The sequence below is a fragment of the Squalius cephalus genome, assembly GCF_949319135.1.
Source record: "Squalius cephalus genome assembly, chromosome: 2".
In the NCBI taxonomy this organism is placed as follows: Eukaryota; Metazoa; Chordata; class Actinopteri; order Cypriniformes; family Leuciscidae; genus Squalius; species Squalius cephalus.
The window spans coordinates 26,527,939-26,541,385 of record NC_137123.1 but is presented as its reverse complement, the minus strand read 5'-3'; the positions used below and the strand labels follow the sequence as shown (position 1 = coordinate 26,541,385).

The window sequence follows — 13,447 nt, the reverse complement described above, 5'->3', positions numbered from 1 at the left end:
TGTTCATCAGTTAACTAATGTATAAATGATCTGCACCATTTTCCCATCTTAAAAACAGTGTACCTATTAAAGATCACCAAAAAAGGTGGTTCCTTTAATGCAAATGCAGTAGTGTCAGTATCATAGCATTCGGAGTGAAAGATCAAGGCTGTGTTCGACACTATCTGGTCATTCATCCGATGACTCCTGATGAGTGTTTGGCCCTGGTCAACTCCACAGACAATGAGGACAAGGATCTATTTGTGTGCCTTGAACATGTGTGTGTTGTGTCTCTGCACCAGTTTCTGTGTGACTCAAGGCCAAAGCAGTGGGAAACCTTGCCACGGAGGAGCTGCATGAGTGTGTGTGTGTGTGTCTGATGACACTCATCTATATTTAACTGGCTCTCTCATATGGTATGAAAGAAAGGCAAAGGCAGAGACTGACTTCCAGGCATCTTTCTAATCAATAATGAAGCAGTTTGCAGTTTGTCTTCAAACAAACACACACACAAACCCGATTAGATGCTCCACAGGTAATTTAGCTCTATATTATCTTCAAAGATCGACTATTAAACTTCACATATAGTAAAAAATATTCTCTTTTTTGCAGGAAATGGCAATCAGTCTGAGCAAATAGGGTCTTTGAACAAGAAGTATCTTCTTCAGCCTTTGTTCCATTTGTCTATAACACAGAGGATAAAAAGAAAAAAAATCCCAACGTCACTTGACCTTATAGCTGCTCAAAGAATGGACACTGAACAGATGATGCATCATCAGTACTCAAAGTCCCAATATGAAAGACGAGTCACATGAGATGCTCAAGAGAGATGGTGAGAAGATGATCAAATGGGCCATGAATCACTTGTTTTCCTAGAACAAGCCTTACAGGAGACTTCACTGTTTCTGGATCAGTCTATGCATCTGAAGTGCTGAAATGATCAGTGACCAGTGTGATGATGATGGAAATTATCATATTGGTACTGGTGGAACATCTGGAATTTACACATTACTGATTTATGTATTTGAATAGCATATACAATTTCCATCCATTTGGATTACACAGTTTTAACAACAAGCTAATAAACTAAATTTGATGTATATTTATCAGCTATACATACATGAAACAGTTTGCAAAAAAGGTAAGATTTTTGCACTCAATGTTTTTTTGTTTATGTTGAAACTGTGTAATGGATGGAAAATGTATACGGAATTCAAATACATTGATTTTAAATGAAGGCCTAAATATTTTTTCAGTGTAGTATTCACTCCTCTCATTCTTTCTCCATTTCTCTCTCTAACCTCAAGCATAATCACAAATCTGACAGCCACTGAGAACTTTCTCGCAACTTTCACAGACACGTATTAACACTTCTGTCAGGATCCCCACTCACCAGATGTGAATTTACATGATGTGTATAAGGACATTCATGCAATGTAGCTACAACAGTGCTTAGACCTTCCTTAAAGGGGTAATGAAAATGAATATTTTGTCATCATTTACTCACTCTTAAGTTGTTCTAAACCTTAATGAATTTCTTTCTTCTGCTGAACACAAAAAATATTACCAAGTACGGTAACCAAACATTTGACTTCCATAGTACTTCCTGAGTCAATGTGGTCCATCAACTGTTTAGTTACCCATATTCTTCAAAATATCTTCTTTTGTGTTCAGCAGAAGGAAGAAATTTATAAAGGTTTGTAATTGTATAAAGTATATGATGACAGACATTTTTATTTTTGGGTGAACTATCCCTTTAACTGCCAATACACATGCAAAGCATGAGAATCCAATGGTAATTGTGAATGTTGATACTGTCGTTGCACTGTACAAAAGTCACAATATCGGGAAGTAATGGCAATAAGTCTAATATTAGCGCTGACCACACACCAGGGTGTTGCAAATGTGAAAAATGGCTTGGCTTTGCTGGAGCGAAAGACCTGATCAAAACTCGTGAACTTGTACAAAATCCCACCAGAAAACCTTGTAATGCATCTTTTTTTTGGAGGAAATCGTGTTTCACACATTCACGCTTCTGAACTACTGATCCATTAAGCATTACATAATGATTGTTAATGATATTATATAATAATGAAACATTTTTAGTACTGTATGTTTATTATATGTATTAGTATGGCTGTTGTTGTTGTTGCTGTTTAGTGCCTGCCAGAAATAAAATAAAGTATTTTGTCATTCGGTATAACTTAAGTGTCTGAAGTGTTCTGCAATGCTTAAGCGTGTTACATTTTGACACAAAACTAAACTTCAGCGTAAAAGACACTCAGGCCAGTTGACGGAAGTGTCACTTGCCCCGATCGGACCAGTGCTGCATCTTCACGGAAGTTGATCATTTGCGTATTTTTAACATAGACAGTAAAAGAAATGGACACAGCGACCCCACTGGATTCAACAGAGAAAGTGAAGTCAATTAGAAGCACTCACTTCCTGATGGCTGACCGTACTGCGCAGACTCAAACTGAGCTTGACGACGTAGATGTGACGTGAGCAACCTGTCTGTCTTCTAGTAGCTGTGCCAAGAGAAATCTGAATCATTCCCTTCCGAAACTTGCAGAGACAGAGTGTGAGTCGGAGGTGTCCATGAGCTAGGAGCAGGAGCAACTTTTGCTAAGTATTCTGATTAATTATTTTGTCATTTTGCCTCCACGTCCCCCCGATTGCCCGCGAGCTTCTCCTCCTGTCCATACGGTAATTTCTCTACTGTGCGACAGAGAGTCGCGTGGTTATGACGCAATCGTTAGCCTATTTTTACAAAAACTGCTTCTACGGGGTCATAACGTAAGATACAAGGTAATGGAGCCTTTTATACATTTTCGTGTTTTCGCTTCAGTTTTTTCTGAAACAGTACCCCCTTGGTTTTTAAGCCTCGCCTATTTAAATATTCAAGCGCGTCTCTCAGATTGGTACTCGCGCGATGTGTGATAGGCTACGTTTTGTGTGAGCAGCAACACAAATACAGAGCGCTTCGTCTCAGCTTAAAGGTCCCATTGCATGGATTATTTTATTATTTTAGAATGTTTCCTGGGATGCCCTTATAATGTTGGTATGTTTTTTAGATCAAAAGTTGTTATAATTTAGAAATAAAAGGCATATTTCCTAGCCTGATTTTAGCCTCTGATTTGAACACTCTGTTTGAAGGGGCGTGTCTGCTGTGAGACTTCAGTGTAAACGCCCACTGCTGTGATTGGCTGACATGCTTGCATATGAAATATCTAGTATTACATGTGGAACTCTCTCGAAAACTATTACAGTCATTATACATTTTTACTATTACAGCTATCGGGATTAACGAATCGCGAGATTAATAAGTTTTTTTTTAAGTATTTAGATCTATTCCCATCACATAAAAGGTTGCAGTGATGAGCATTGAGCAGATGACAGCCTGTTGATCGCGTGAATGAAGATCTTATCATTGCAACGCAGTTTCTGCACTCTCACTAATGATTTCACCAATGCAAACATGAGGTAAGTACAGTAAGAGCTTTGTTGTGCAGTGTAACAGCGTCATTGATTTCATAACGAGTTTTGGCAAGTGTCCAGATAAACTCGCGCTGTGTGATTGACAGCTTGGGCGATTGGAAGGGGATTGTTCTTTGATCGCTTTCTGTATATTAATCAAAGTTTAAGTAAGATTATTTTTATCCTACTAAGAGAAACGACGTGAAGTTGATTGTTTAGTCACTGGCTTGATTTACTGATGCATAAACAGTATTGAACGACTTTGAGAGAAAGATTATCTGTCTGAACTTGAACAATTACACATCAGAAATTCACATAACCCACTGGTTCTTCAGAGGCTCGGATGAAGGAACTAAAAATATACTTGTGTGTTCATTTGTGCATCCAAACACTGAGCAACTGCCATGCTTCGCTCATTTGCAAGCCATGATGTCTCTCGAGGAAAAACCAATATCGCGCTCGCACAGCTCATTTTCTCATGGGCGGGCCAAATTCTTTTTGCGGGCAAAGAAGAGAAAGGGGAGGTGACCTTTCCCCTTATGACGACATAAGGGGAAGATTTCTAGATTCGCCCGTCTGAGCTTTCATTTTCTCAAAAATACCCAGGGCTTGGTTTACACCCATCAAAACGTCTAGCCACTGGGGGACCATAGGCAGGCTAGGGAAACTCATATTAAGGTATATTAATGAGTATATTAATATTAATATGACTCATAAAGTGAAATTTTCATGCAATGGGACCTTTAAACAGTTATGTGTTGTGTTGTTTATGTGTGTGGCAGTCGTCCATGAGGGGCTTCCGCCTTTATTTTCGTTTTGTGTTTGTTTTTATTATTAAAGTGTTTAAATGTTTGCTCGTTCCCACCTCCTTCAACAACAACAACATACCTCGCTACAAACTACACGTTTACCGTTCGTTTAAAGTGGCTTGCCCCGTCAGATAGCCTACTCTGACAGTTGTGCTGACATAGATACTTGCGCTTCTGTGTAATGTGTTTGAGAAGTTGTGCTTTCCACTGTACATAACCTACATTTCACTGGTATATTCCCCATCTGTAAATGTTTCTATATATTCTCCATCTGTAAACTCGTTCCATTTTGCGGTCAGGTGTGAATTTCCGCCAAACTCCACAGATTTCCGTGAACGAGCGCCTCCACGCACATGTGCGAAAAACAGACGGAGCGTAATAGAATAGGGCCGCAATAATTCTGACTAAAATATACATATTGCTAAAATATTTTTTGTTGAACAATAAAGTGGTAATTAAACAATATAGAATTTGATAATGTAGAATTTTAAACCAATAAGTGTATTTATGATAGCGGTAACTGTAAAGTGACAATTGTAATGGGGTAGACCTAATCAAATGTAGGTTAATTAGTCTGTGCTTTTGTTTGTAGGCTATTTATTTAAATTTTTAGTTTAGTGAATTTAAAAATAAAATCATTATTTTCTTTTTAGATTGTAAAGTTACAATGTTAGAATGTAATGTGATTTTAACCCATTTTTGCACATAATATACTATTTGTAATTTGTTCTTATTAATACTGACTGTCTTTAAAGCAACACCAAATAACTTTTCCTCTTCGGTCCCCCTACAGGTTGGAAGCGGAATTGTCCATTACCGCTTTCGTAAATAATTTAGCCTACTGCAGCCTACTGTCGTGCACGCTCGCTTATTATCCAGCACCGGCTTTGGAATGAATGAATTCCACACACAAGGTAGAGTATGTTGCATGATTTTATGAAAGTATGATGTATTGCGACACCAGAAATGAAGAAAAACAAAATAATGACTATTGTAACGCTTGCCGTAAAGCAAGTCAAATTTGTAGTTTCTTATGTCTCATTCGAACTACAGAAACGCTACCCGATCTGGCAAACTTGTATAGTGCGGTTATAGCAGATATAGGGACGCAAAGCAAATGCAGAAGTGCCGTTCACCCTGTTACAACTTGATGAACGACTGAAACGATTTTGGAAACATTATTTTAAGGTAAAAAATAATCTTTAGTGTTGCTTTAACAATATTTAAAATGTATGAGTTAGGCTAGTAGTTTTTGGTGTCATAACCTTAACTAACATAACATAACTAAGCCTTATTTTATTTTATTTCATTTATTTATTACTTTTTTGTGTTGGGGCCAGTGAAAATTTTGGCAGGGCAAGTAAAACTTTCAACCACTGGCTCAACCGGGCCAGTAGAAAAAAAATCCTTAGAGTTGAGCCCTGCAAAGCCTGGGTTCAGTGCAAGCGCTACAAATTAGATAAAGTCTAAATCAAACAGCTTCAAAGGGAAAATCGATGCCAAATGGCCAGAAATTGTTAATGGCATTTTTTTTTTTAATGTATTTATATATAAGCTTTTCTTCCCAAATATCACTATATAGAGCCTAGTCTGCTTAGTAGGCCATGATGAGTGCATGGAACTCATGACACCTATTGAGGCCTGAATACACAATATCAGAAGCAGTGTTCTATTGCAAAAAAAAACCCGTAAACAAACGGACATAAACAAACATTAAAATTCGGAAAAGTTTCAGATGTTCATTTCAAAATATTCAGGTCAGCATCAACAAAAAAGGAGGGGAAAACCTGCTTACTTCTTGCGAAACATATTGATTGTGCTTTGGGCAAAATAAATGATGCATGCTTTTAACAGTTTTCTTGAAAAGTTATCAAACCTTTGTGCCTCTAGAGGTTTGACTCTCCTCCGTTCAGTTACATATTCACTAATAATGTCTTTTAGTTTGATTATCCCATGAGAAGACCAGTTGCAAGTGCAAAAAATAAGTCTTCTCTCATGCTCAGTGTCAGTGATGCTGAGGCGGACTTTGTTTCGGTTCTCTCTGAGAAAGAGGTGGGTTTCCTGACTCTGAGCCCTTGCGTGAGTGAGCGAACGTGTGGACATATGCACAAGCATCAGCAGTATGTGCATATTTGTGTGTGAATGCACAGCAGAATGCCGATCCAATAAGCCTCAATATTAAAAACGCCCAAAGGATATACCGCCAAAGGAAGTCATATATGATATCATCTCCAGTGAAATATTTTTGTGGTGTGTGTGTAAAAGAGATGGTAAAAATCACACTCGCAGCGATATTGATTGAACTGCGTGGACTATGTGCTGCAGTGTTGACATACACCTTGTACTACATTCCAGTGGAACATGTGTACATTCATACCAGCATAAAAGTGTGCACTGCACTGATAACACAGCAGAGAGCATGAAGTGCGATTAGGGAGATCATAGTACTACTACAGTACAACAATGCATTTGGTAGAGAAATAAAAAACAAAAGCCAATTTATTACTATGGCCTAATAGTATATAAATAATACAAATAACTGAAGAACTATACGGATGTACCTGAAATGTATTCAGAAGAGGAAAACTGTAAATTGTGTCATTTAAGAAATTACATACATATTTTCTCCTTTACATTCTGACAGAAAATAGGTGAGGATTCCAGTAACTAACTCCAGTAATATAAGGCTACTTCCCGTATAGTGCTCTTGGGTAAGTTTCTCTTTATCACTCATTGAGCAAATAGCTGGTACAGATAGCTAATAAGTAATGGATTCTTCATTCATCCAAAAATCTTGTCATTATTTTAGTCATTCTCGTCATTTTCACATGCAGTTATTTTTGTGGAACACCAAAATAAGTTGATAAATTGTTATGCATTCTCATACAATGATAGTTAATAGTGATTAGGGGCTGTCTGGCTTTGAAAAGGCATACAGCTTTGAGACTAATTTTCACCTATCATCTTGCCCTTGCCGGAGTTCGCTACTAGCCCACGTTCGTGTAAAAAAATTCACAATGGCATCAACAATATTGAATTGCCATTTCTGAATATGGAACTGGGCTTGATGTGATCGTCGGAAGAGGTTAAGTTTAATAGTAAACACAATGACCCACAAGTCATATAGAATTTTTAACATTTTTGGGACTTGGCATCCCATGGTCACAATGAACTGTCATCGAATGAGAAGACCTGGCTGCGTAACATTACTACTATTGTGCTTTACAGAAAGGAAGAAAAAAAAACAACAGAATAAAAGTTTGGATTGCAACAACATCAGGGCGAGAAAATAATATTTTTCATTTCTGGGTGAAAAACTTACATATTCTATTATGATTACTTAGACATCTATAATGAGAGGGGAAAAAAACAAATAAAATTTGTACTCTATGGATCAAACAGAGCAGAACACTTATTTTCTACTAAATTATCAAATGGCCTTCATATCACAGTGAGAGGAAATTACAATTACTTCAATTAAGGCAGATAATGTATGGGTTTTCAAGTTTGCAAAAAAGTAAAATGGAGAGTAAAAAGAATCATTGTCAGAAACTTGATCAGCAAAGTTTTCATGTATCCTACGTTCTTGCCGTAAACAACTCCTGCAGGCAAATAAATGATTTTTATGGACGACTGTGGTTTTTCCTGACCGCTAAAAAGCTTACATGCAGACAGGCACAGTGAGACGCATCGCACACAGTTGTACCTGCACCGCCAGTCTCGCAGACCTCATCGCAAACACATACAGAAGACGAGAAAGTTACACAGTGGTAACTATGCTCTTGGAGTGTCTGACGTCACAAACCTCATGTAACCCTGCCAACTCAGGAGTTAAATTTAGATCTTGGGCACTGGTCCCAGACACTGCAAAACAATGTGATACCACAAGCACTGCTTTAGCTGGAGACACTGCTGCTGGACACGACTTCAGAAGTGATAGAAATGTGCACAGACATGCATTAAACACACTAGAAGAAACATATTGTGAACTTTAAAAACTGCAATTTGGTCCAGAGGTGAGTTTGTACTGAACACCAAACTTTCAGAGAAAGATCTTAAGTCTCAAGTATCCACAAGACTAACATGAAGCAATTCATCCTGCAGTTTTCTGACTTTTGGTTCCGCTTTCAGTGTTTATACAGTAGTCAAAGGCCTTGTGTACATGCGGTATTAAAATCACATAATACAGCTGTGAGTTAAGTCCAAAAGGTAAGCGTGGCCTATTTGGGACAGTATGTGCTAACTTTTCTGTGCTATCTTTCCTTTGAAAAGTGCAAACCACAGTAACAGATCATTGTCGTTATTGTTGACTAAAACTAAAACTATTAAAAACTGGTTTTCATTAATTGAAATAAAAGCTAAAATAAAAATGTAAATATTAGATGAAACATTAGAAATGTTGCTCTGACAACTAACGCAAATAAATTAAGTTGAAGAACTAATATTACTGCAACTATAAACCGAAACGGAAATAAAAATGAAATAAAGCTAAATAGAAATATTTGTAAAAACTACTAAAAAGGACAAAGACAACTAAATTACTCATGATGCAGTAACGACATCATAACGACAAATGTGACTAATGAGTGGTCGAAGACGACGCACATTAGTACCAAGTGTAAACAACATACCATCTTTCAAATGACCATTGTGATTGGATCAGCCGAGACCGATCTTAATTCCAGGTGCAAACGAGGCCTATGAGAGATACTCCCAGATTCCTGAACCTCAAGACTGAAGGCTACCTCCTTTACTTCTTAGGGTTAAGATCAAATTTCACTTGGTTTCAAACTGTACTGCCATGATGACACACAACTCGCAAAGACATGACACAAACGACACATTTTTTCCTTGAGAACTGACTTCATAAACAAACCTCCTTTTGACATCTACTAGGCCTAAAAAGTATAACTATCCATTCCATAATGCATGAACAGAATACGGCAAAGCCACAGCTAATATCTCAAAAACATGTAGGCCTACTTGTGTTATCCATTACAGAGTAATACATTGTGTATATCCATCCATTTCAAATCAATTAACACTAAAGAGTGTATCTAGTTAAGCCTGATGGAGAATACTGGCTGTACCTAGAAAGCTTGCATGCACGTGCAGCAATTTCCACACACAAATGCTGTCTACATAGGCAGCTCTCTAGGTTTTGACACACGGCCATTGTGTGGGGTCTGAAGCCAGACGCACACATAAGACCCTAAAACTCGACTTGATACAGCCACCTAGCTGCAGCACAGTGCTTATGTGGAGAAAAGAGAAAAGCAATGAGGCTGCGGTCTCTTTAAATCGCTTCGATGTGAAGCGTTTGTTGCCTATATACCGGCTCACACACACAGTAATGTCCACATCGCACAGGGGGAGGTCGACGACACCGGCCATTAACGCTTCGAGAACTACCTGTGTCACCCTCCGAAATTAGAGTCACTTAGCATATCAAAGAGGAATTCACCGCCTTGACACAAAAGGCAACGACACGATGCTCCTCCGCAATGGGTTGAGGTTCAAGTAACTGATTTTTAACACTGTAACTTTTCTGTGGCTGCATCTGAACCGGGAGTGTAACATACTGATAAATGCTCATGCGGTGTATTTGTTTCCCCACCACCGCTATGCTTCCTTTTTTTGTCAAAGGACGTCCATATTATCGCGCTGAAGGGTTGTATTGCATTGAGATGCATCACAGAGAGAGAGAAATGTCTACGAAAATAAAGTAAAAACAGACTACTGTAGTGGCATCCTTTTAAACAGCCCCCCTATATAGAAGCTGAAACTAGTGGAGTTGAATTTGAATTGAATTTTTACACTTAAACCAGTGCTAATTGAGTTATAGTAAACACATTCACGTAGCCTACTTTAATTATTAGCAAGCTGATGTAGATTTTCAATTCCCATCATGTTTTCTAAACACGCCTGAACTACAAGTAGTAAGTAGGAGGAGATCAAATGACATCATCAACTACTACATAACTTTATACGGGCTGCTCTGCAAAGTATCTAAACGCCTCCAAAGTTACTCGGAGCACTAAAGCACGAGAAATAGTCCGTAAATAGATTGAAGTTGTTGTGATTGTCCCGTCGTCGCCGGAGTTTTCGGTTTCGACGAGTGTAGAAAGCACAGACGCCAGAGCGAAAGTTTAGCACTGTGTTCATTAAGCACCTCTAAAAGAAGAGTCACGCACACACAGTAACCTACTCACCGCGATCAGAGTGTTGTTCCTCTGCTCGATGGTCGCGGTTGAATCGGGCTCTTGTTGCTTGCTCTGCTGTTTGCTGTTGCTGGATTTCTTGGCCCGCAGCTCTAAAGTCCGCTGGTGCAGATTCACCGTCTCCCGGCGCTCCAGCTCCAGCTGCTCGGCGTGCGCTTGCTGGTAGCGGCTCTCGCAGTTAACGTGGTGCCGCCGGCAGCCCTCGATCCGCTGCCGGAGCCGCTCCACCACCGTGCTGTGCTTCGGTATGCCCACGTTACCGCCGCCGCCGCCGGTGCTGTTGTTGGTTGCATTAATGGCAGAGTTTAAGTTACTGTTATTAATGCAAATGCCGCCGCCGGTCGGTACGGCAGCGGGGCTGGCAAAATCCCCCATCATCTGTGATTCGGGAAGAACTTTGTCAAGCCCCCCTGACTCTCTCTCTCTCCCCTCTCCGAAGCGGAGCAGAAGTCCGCTTCGCCAGGGAGGCAGATACAGTGAAATTGGGAGGAAATAAGCGTTTAAATGAGTGTAAATCCCTCCTCCGGGAGGATCGCCGTGTCAACCATTCAATAGACAACAGTGCGGGACCGTGGAGGAGCGGGTCTGTTACTCTCTCGCCTCTACTGGAGCTCCATCAAACATCCGGATGTTACTCGCAACCATCACGCATAAGCACCGCTGCTTCGAGCCCGTCGTTTTATTGTGCTGTCCTTTTGAAAAAAGTTTTGCCGTCTGCTGAGAACAGGCTCCGGAGTTGTTTCGTGAACTTGCATTGCATTAGTTTGGTCGGCGAAACCCTCCACGAGCGCGAACAAGGTGTGCAGTTTCTAAAAGTCCCGATGGCTGGAGAGGAAATCCTACAGTCGCCAATGTGTACAGCAGCTGCCACCATCACAATAATCAAGCGCTCCCCTCCTCCATGCTAGCGGAGTGATATCAGGACAACAGCCGAGCGAAGAGCAGCCACCAGCCTGCGAGCAGCACGTCAGCTCCGCGGAAAACACGGCGCGGAGTCTAGTGCGCTGGACGCGGAGTCAGTATGTTGACTTCAGAGGAGGTGAACGATGGAGCGGTGTAACGCTTTACTGGCGGGTTGTGGTACTGCATCTGAATCATCTGATACTCAGAGTTCGTGAGAGTACAAAGCACTATACTAGGACTGTGATGTATTACGGGGTAACCTATTATCATAGCCTACATATAAAATATATTACAAAATGAAAAACATATAAAAAAGTAAATTTATTAATAATAATATATTTATATAGCCTACATACCTATAGGCTACATGGTGTGTTCTAATAGAAGAGGAAAGGTCAAAAAAGAATACCTAAAAAATAAGGTTCTTCAGTATAGTTTTTAGGTTCAGCGACTATGTGGTTCTTCAGAGTTTAAAAGTTACATTGTACTTTCTTCTGATCAGTGTATTGGTTTCTGTGTTCTTTAAAGTCACCATGGAATTGACCAGTCTTGTTTTTTTTATGGAATATTTCAGTATTTATTCTAAAAGATTTATCTGTGCACTTCATTATCATTTTTATTTCTACTGTCATGACATTTAATCAAAATAACTTTCTCTCCATCTTACAGCAACATCTCTTTTTTTTCCTCTAATTAAATGTTTACTGGTGCAGGGAAAACCTGTCACTTATGAGATCACAGCAATTGCAAACCACAACCATCCAATCAATTCTCAAAATGCCGTACATCTTTTCTTGTTCAAAAAGTCGTTTAGCTCGGATATATGTCACAATGGGGAAGAAAAGACTATCACAATTTGATATGATGAATCCTTTTTCCTTTCTTAAACAATATAAAAGTGCATGTGCTTATTGCTGATACAGGAAATGTGTTTGTGAGGATCTTACACATGTGCTTGTTTGCAATAGCTTTATTTTCACGGATTGAGATATACACGGACAGAAATATATTTGATGTACTTCTCAGAAATATACTTAAAAAAATGCGTAACTTATACTGAAGTATTTGGCCTATTCTTGTATACTCAATCTTTTGATCAAGATATACTTAAAAGTATTCTCTTATTTACTTAAATTGTTTGAAAATATAGATTTTCTGAAGAAAACAGATATGTTCCTAATTCTCAGTATGTGAATTTTTGTTTAGTCCACTGGTAGTGTACATAGGAATTTCCCCGCCATTGACGGAATTTTCACTGTTTTAGTACGGTAGTAGGGGGCGCTATTACACAAATCAAAAAATCGAATCAATTCAAAAATTTGATATATCACATGTTCAGATAATCATACAACAAAATTCTGGGAGTTTTGTGAAAATTATCAAAAAAATTATGCCGCTGACTGGCAACTTTTTTTTAAAAAACGCTGGTGGGGAAAGAGTTAAAGTAATTAAAAGTATATTACAAGTATAAAAAAAATAATACCTAAATAGGAACATAGCAATATACAACCCCAAATCAGAAAAAGTTGGGACACTGTACAAATTGTGAGTAAAAAAGGAATGGAATAATTTACAAATCTCATAAACTTATATTTTATTCACAATAGACTATATATAACATATCAAATGTTGAAAGTGAGACATTTTGAAATGTCATGCCAAATATTGGCTCATTTTGGATTTCATGAGAGCTACACAGTCCAAAACAGGTAGCAATAAGAGGCCGGAAAAGTTAAATGTACATATAAGGAACAGCTGGAGGACCAATTTGCAACTTATTGGGTCAATTGGCAACATGATTGGGTATAAAAAGAGCCTCTCAGAATGGCAGTGTCTCTCAGAAGTCAAGATGGGCAGAGGATCACCAATTCCCCCAATGCTGCGGCGAAAAATAGTGGAGCAATATCAGAAAGGAGTTTCTCAGAGAAAAATTGCAAAGAGTTTGAAGTTATCATCATCTACAGTGCATAATATCATCCAAAGATTCAGAGAATCTGGAACAATCTCTGTGCGTAAGGGTCAAGGCCGGAAAACCATACTGGATGCCCGTGATCTTCG

The 13,447-nt window shown here is 38.9% G+C and overlaps 1 protein-coding gene across 1 annotated transcript in view; it reads right to left on the bottom strand.

Moving 5' to 3' along the window:
* Nucleotides 1-11,504, bottom strand: part of maml3 (mastermind-like transcriptional coactivator 3) — a 105,419-nt gene extending 93,915 nt beyond the window's left edge. Inside the window, exon 1 of the mRNA XM_079864703.1 lies at nt 10,478-11,504. Coding sequence (XP_079720829.1) covers nt 10,478-10,864 — 387 coding nt within the window. The 5' untranslated portion in view covers nt 10,865-11,504. The remainder of the gene's footprint in view (nt 1-10,477) is intronic.
* Nucleotides 11,505-13,447: the final 1,943 nt, after the last annotated feature.